Consider the following 7,121-nt stretch of genomic DNA (forward strand, 5'->3'; position numbering starts at 1 on the left):
TCACATTGGTAGCTGTGCAGGTGAACGAGCCCCTGATGGCGTGGCTGATGTGATTAGGACCTATGATGGTGTCACTTGAATAGATATGTGGACAGAGCTGGCATCGAGCTTTGTTGCAAGGATAGGTTCCTGGGTTAGTGTTTATGTTATATGGTGTGGGGTTGCTGGTGAGTATTTGCTTCAGGTTGGGAGGCTGTCTATAAGCGAGAACTGACCTGTCTCCCAAGATCTGTGAGAGTGAGGGATCATCTTTAAGGATAGGTTGTAGATCTTTGATGATGCACTTTCATGAGACCTCAGAGATGTGGGCCACAAATTCCACCAGTATGACTGGGTGTAGAGTCCAACAGAAATTGTACTTTGACTTCAAAGGCAACCACCAGGGAAATAAAAGCCTGCAACCCACATGAAAGCTACATTTGAGACCCTAGAGTGGGTACAAGTTCTGATAATGGCACATGCAGCTAGTGTGATCCCACTTACTCCAAATTGTGTACTTAAACTGTAGGACCAATAGCAATGTACATTATAACTTTCACCTGGTAGTCCTAGTGAAAATTTTGAGCTCATATTGGCTACAGTTCAGAACTGAAGCTTAACTATGGGGGTTTTTTTGTTTGTTTGTTTTAAAACAAACACCTGATAAAAACTTGGGAGAAAAATTCTTTATGAAATATTCAGCAACTCGACCCCTGAGAGCTGAGAAAGCTTGCACTTTACTTTTCTAGTCTTTTGGCAAAACAAGTAGTCATACCTGGTGTTTCTAAACACCACCTTCCTCCTTTCCTAACCTTCCCTTGTCACTGTTGCACAACAAAATGTTCATACTTGCGTTATACCTCATGTGATGGTATAGACTGTCACACCTCAGAAATAAACAAAAAAACCATAAGTACATCTTTTGCTCTTTGTAAGTCACTTTTAACTCTTAATCAAGCCATAGTCAACTTAAAGCAGTTTTCATGGTCAATTTAACTCGCTCAAGAACACTGAATTTACAGTATTCAATTAACAATCAGAATATACTGAAAGGCAACACATATTTAGCTTTGATAGTGAGAAAAGGTCACATGGTATAATTATTTTAACACTAGAAATATGGTTTCCTATGTATTCTGGAGGCTGATGAGGCTGTATCTGGAGACCTAATTTTTGCCCAAGTTAAGTATAGCTTTCTCTGCTAACTTATTATTCTTAAGAAAACCATATACTTTCCCTTCACCACACCTTATGCCACCAAAATAAAATCTGGTTACTTGGTGCACTTTCACATTAAATAAATCACTGAGTTAAAATATATAAATCATTTCACTCCCTGCTGATAACAGAATTTAATGCAGTAACTCTACAAAAATCACATTCTATGTAACACATTTCAGGGCAACTGCACCTCCATTCCCCCCATGTGGTCCACCAAGGGCACCCATTCTAGGCACCCAGCTCCCCTGATGTTACTTCCCTTGGGCAAAGTCCCATATCTCTCTCCCTCCTGAGTGGAATTTTTTGAGGCTGCACAGTTTCCTACATTGTGAGTTCCTCAGCAAGCCACAGTGCCTAAACAAGCCAACATCTGCACTTTGCTTTCTCTCCAAAGACTATGAACAGTTGTAATTGCCCTCAGTTATAATTACCACTTAGCTCTTTATAAGCAAGTACATTCATTCTTAAGGTGAAAGCATTACATAGATAACATTTAAAACATTAAAAGAATCTACATGCATGCTAATAAGCTTACCAGAGACTACATCCAGCTCCAACAAGAGCTCTGGTAGGAATCAGTACTTCGAATCCCACAAAGCGTTGACTTTTTTGTTTGTTTGGTTGGTTGGTTGGTTGTTTTTTTGTGTTTACGAGTTCATAACAGCCTCAGTTCAGAAGTAGCACCGGCCTGAATAGATTAGTCTTTCCTTTACAGAGCTTGGACCTTTGATCTTGAGACTCCAGGAACAGGTAACCAGCAAACTGTGGTCCTCTCCTACACCCCACTACACATTATTGCTGTTATATAGTTAAGAACATAAGAATGCCCATAGTGGGACAGCCCAATGGTCCATCTATCCCAATATCTGTCTGCCATGGTTGGCCAGTGCCAAATGATTCAGAGGGAATGAACCGGGCAATTATCAAGAGAGCCATTCCTTGTCCTGCAGTCCCAGCTTCTGGCCATTACAAGTGAGGGACATCCAAAGCATGGATTGCATCCCTGGCCATTTTGGCTAATAGCCATTGATGGACCTACCCTCCATGAATTTATCTAATTCTTTTTTTAACCCAGTTATGGTTTTGGCCTTCACAACATTCTGTGACAATGAGTTCCACAGGTTGACTTTGCATTATGTACAGAAATACTTCCTTTTGTTTGTTTTAAACCTCCTGCCCATTAATCAGATCAAGTAACACCCTAGTTCTTGTGTTATGTGAAGGGGTAAATAACACTGCCTTATTTACTTTCTCCATACCATTCATGATTTTATAGACTTCTATCATATACCCTCCCACCCCACCTTCCCTGGCTCTCTTCTAAACTGAATAGTTCCAGTCTTTTTAGTTCCTCCTGGTATAGAAGGTATTCAAGGTTTAGGCATATTATGGATTTATATATATCATATATTTATGATATTTTCTGCTTTACTATCTATCTCTTTCCTAATGGTTACTAACGTTAGCTTTTTTTGACTGCCACTGCACATTGAGTGGATGTTTTCAGAGAACTATCCTAGATGACTCTAAGATCTCTGTCTTGAGTGGTAACAGCTAAGTTAGACCCCTATCATTTTGTGTGTGTAGTTGGGATTGTGTTTTCCAATGTGCATTACTTTGCATTTATCAACATTGAATTTCAGCTGCCATTTTGTTCCCCAGTCACCCGGTTTTGTGAGAACCCTTTCTAACTCTTTGCAGTCAACTTTGGATTTAACTATCTTGAGTAGTTTTATATCATCTGAAAATTTGGCCACCTTACTGTTTTACCTAAGTGTGACTAGTGTCAGATTTTAAAGAGGGCTAGAATAAAGAGGGTTGATGTCAACAGTACATATGGTAGTTCAGCAGAAGCTATCAGTGAGTCTATTGTGTCCACTTTCTTATCCTTTTAGGAGAGTTAGGGTAGAATGTTCAACCAATGCAAAGCACTTGAGGATTAGATGTCAAAAAAAAAAAAACCTTTTCACGGAGATTTGTGTCCAAGTGTCTAAATTTAGAAGTAAATTAAATGCACCGATCCAACCTGATCCCTACTGGTTATGAAACCATAATTTCAAATCAGAAGTTTGCACAGCTGCACACCACAGGGTTAAAACCACATCTCTGACCACTCCTGCCTATGTGACCTAGTCAGAAATGAAGATTTTTTTCAGCGTCCTGGCCAGCTTCTTCCAAATTCAATTGGCATGATCCTTCCCAATCATCTTCTTTTATTACCATTCACAGCTGTAGCTAGCAGAGTTCCTGGGCTTGGCCACTCAAATGCTGTTACTTCTAGTTAAAAAAGAGTAGAACACCCCCCCGCCCCAATAATAAAAAGTACCATGCTACTCGGTGTAGATTAGTGCTCAGGTGCAGCCCGAACTCTGGGACCCTCCCACCTCACAGTTGCTAGAGCACAGGTCCCAGCCTGTGCCTGAACTTCTACACTGTAATTGAACAGCCCCTTAGCCTGAGGCCCACGAGCCCGAGTCAATTGGCACAGGCCAGCCATGGATTTTTAATTGCAGTGAAGTTATACCCTAAGTTTGTCTCACCCAGTTTCCAGATTCCTCAAAAACAGTCTTCTAGGTACCAGCTAAGATGATCTCTGCCCTCTGGGAGTCCATCCATCCAGAAATCCATTTCCAGAAAAAATCAAAAGTTCTTTCCACCTCAGGAAGCAGCGATTAACTATCTAGGTGGAAAGGGTCCAGACCTCTATGGACAAACACTGCAATGTAGCTGCCTAACTGTCCTTGCATATTTCTACATGATGTTACTGCCTGAATGTGCTAGCATCAGCTGATGCGTCGTTAAGCTGATGAGCGCTCAGTTTTGTGATCGCATGATGGGTCCTTTGCAAGGAAAGAAAGGGACAAGAATGCAGCCTCTCATTAATTCTTTTCTATTTCCCTACCCCTCATTTTTAGCCACAGTAATCTGTGTTTCTTTTAGTCCTTATTCATGTGGGGACTGCAGTACAGAACAATTAAGTAGGTGACAGTAAAAGCACAAAACATCAGCTGTTGCTCCTTAGTTCTTTATTTCTGGGGCCTATTCCAGCCAGTACAGTTACTTGCCCAGGACGGTTTCAGGGTTAAGACACAGATACATGCTAAGGTAGGTTCTAAAATATGAGGGTGGGGCTGACTTCTCCCATTGCAAGAGAAGTTCTCACCTGAATAAAAAGAATCGACAACCAGTATGGAGAGGATGGTTGCATCCTGCTTGGGTAGAATGATAAGGCAACTCTCCAATCCTTGCTAATGAGACCAAGCCACAGAAGTCAAATTGACAGCTTAAGGAACACTGTGACTTTATTGAATACATAGCATATTATAGCACAGACTTGTAGGGAATACATTTTAATTTACAAATACTACACATATGTATAACATATACCCTACAGTGTTTTACAATGTCATTCTTGCAAATATAGCAAACTTTGGATGAAACTTTCAAAAAAATGCATGTGATAATTTTGCATCGTTATATAGAGTTATGTATTTGCTTTACAAATCATTGAAACTAACAGATTGTGAATTATATTATCTGCACTTTGGGGCTAACCGAGTGCAAGGGACCAGAAGCTTTGAGGTCACAGAAAGATAGGTAGGTGGTTTTGGAAAAGGGTAGAGAACTCTGCACTAAGGACTTAACTGGGACTAGTAACATAGGGACAGAGAGCAGCTAGCTCAGTGTGATTAAGATGAAAAGAGACTTTCAAACCAAATCGCCCCCTTTGTGTTTATGTAATGGGTAGCTACAATGTGTCCTTTGCACTTCTGGCATATAAGGGTGATGCATCAGTTAGACTGACTGTTGCATTAGTCCCCCATATACAGTTTCGTCACCCCTGCCATGCATGCACACAAAGTTGCACTGGCAGCAGAGAATTGAAAACAAAGTTGGAGTGTACTGAGCATCTTTTCAAAGGGCTTTACAGCTCCAGGAATTGCTTCTTGGATGCAGTTTCCATAACCTGGCGGTATAATATAATAGCCAGAGGAGGCTAAGCTTTCCCTAGTGCAGATGCTGCTGCCCTGCCACCGGACACCTGGGCCATGGTGGCCCCACCTGCACTCCGCCTCTTCCTGTCCCTGCTCAGCTCCTTCCCCGAGGACCCCACCACCCGCCACTGCCTGGCTGAGTTCCTCCTCTCCTGCACTGCACTCCCCACAAAGCCCCTACTGCTCACCACTTGTGAGCAGCGGGGGCCTCGCAGTGGAGGGGGGGCATGGAGAAGAGGAGGGATTTGGGGAGCAATGGGGGGAGGGGCTTATAGGGGAAGAGGGTGGAGGAGGGGAGAAGGCAGCAATTAGTGGCAGGGGGAGTCGGGGGGGGCCAAATGAAGGTGGGGCCTAGAGCAGAGTGGGAGTGGAGTGTTGGGTGGGGCTGCAGGCGGAAGTAGAAGCTAGCCTCCCCCAGGGGAAGCTTCAACCACCATGGTAGTTCCTCTGCATCCCTGACTTCAACTCAGACTCTGGATACAAAAGACCTATAGTTCATAGAGTTTATAAGCAGCTTGCGTGATCATACCTGTGACATTCTATTTCACCAATTAGGCTGTATATGGCTCCAATTATTTAGCTGTAAAAAATATGTATTCTCTTTTGGGAGGAGAGCGTTGGCTTCTTTTAAGTGTTGATTTATCAGCCAAGCTGGCCAAATTTCTGACCAAGTATAATTTGATTAGGGAAGTATTGAGAGGCATTTACCTTTATGTATCACTGATGATGGGGAAGCAGTTAGTAAATTTATGAGGATGCTACAAAGCCTAAAGCACAACATAGGGATTAAAATGTCTAATACTCCATTGTTTGATTGCCCCCCCCCACCTTCAGGCTGATTTCGACAGTGCTGCAGAAGATGTAAAAAAATTAAAAACGAGGCCAAGTGATGATGAGCTGAAGGAACTATATGGACTCTACAAACAGTCTACTGTTGGAGACATTGATACTGGTACTGTGTGTGTGTGTGTGTGTGTGTAACCCTGCCACTACCATGACATACACATTTAATTCTGTAAATTTACTAAAACTAAACAATCTTTAGGTAAAATGGTATAACAACAACCAACAAATGTTTGTGGGATTTTTTTGTTTTTTTTTTCAATAGAGTGTCCAGGAATGCTAGATCTGAAAGCCAAAGCCAAATGGGAAGCATGGAACATTAAAAAAGGTGTTTTTACCATTAAGTTTACACAAAGTAATCAGTGTTATAGAATACCAAATAAGGAAAGGTAATGAGTACTATTTTCCTTTGCAGGTTTATCAAAGGAGGACGCCATGACTGCCTATATTTCTAAAGCAAGAGAGATGATAGAAAAATATGGGATCTAAAATACTCCACAATGATTGCCATAAATAATTCATTAACTTTTCAGTAGCTAATGAACTAACTCTTTTGAGGAAAAAAATGCAATACTAACATTTTCGTGTTTAGTTTGACACTAAGATTTACCAACATGAGCTATTCACCTACAAGGTAGTATTTACACATGCACTGTACTTCTTAAGACACTAACTGTACTTCTTTTAGAACATTTTTACCTACAAGATTTATTTAGGTTTTAAACAATCTCTTCTTTTTCCCTTTTTTTGAGGAGGCAGAAAGATCAAATTCCTCCTGAAGACAAAACTACTTACCTGTCTTTTTTTCCAAAAGATGTAATGGAGTACAGGGAGAGGGACTGAAAAAGAGTCGTTTTTACGATAGTTGAGTCAGGCTAATGAGGTCTCAAAGAGTGCCGATTTAAAGGAAACATTATTTACTTCCTGGATCCAATAATGGATAAATGTACTTGCACAAATATATCTCCCTTCTGTTACAGTCATAGAAATGCTGGTGTAGAAAAACTACATTTTAAAGGGAAATAACTTTGGGTCCCTCCCACCCCGACAGAGCTTATTCTTGCTTAGATGCTTTATTGGGCC

The 7,121-nt window shown here is 41.2% G+C and overlaps 1 protein-coding gene across 1 annotated transcript; it reads left to right on the forward strand.

Annotated features, from left to right (window-relative positions):
• Positions 1–5,986: 5,986 nt before the first annotated feature.
• On the forward strand, positions 5,987–6,887 carry ACBD7 (acyl-CoA binding domain containing 7). The gene is given in 4 exon segments (XM_032806411.2): positions 5,987–6,010; positions 6,012–6,147; positions 6,304–6,366; positions 6,454–6,887. Coding segments are annotated over 4 exon segments (297 nt in total). The 3' UTR covers positions 6,528–6,887.
• The last annotated feature ends 234 nt before the right edge of the window (positions 6,888–7,121 follow it).

The sequence above is a fragment of the Chelonoidis abingdonii genome, chromosome 2 (genome assembly GCF_003597395.2).
Source record: "Chelonoidis abingdonii isolate Lonesome George chromosome 2, CheloAbing_2.0, whole genome shotgun sequence".
Taxonomy (NCBI): Eukaryota; Metazoa; Chordata; order Testudines; family Testudinidae; genus Chelonoidis; species Chelonoidis abingdonii.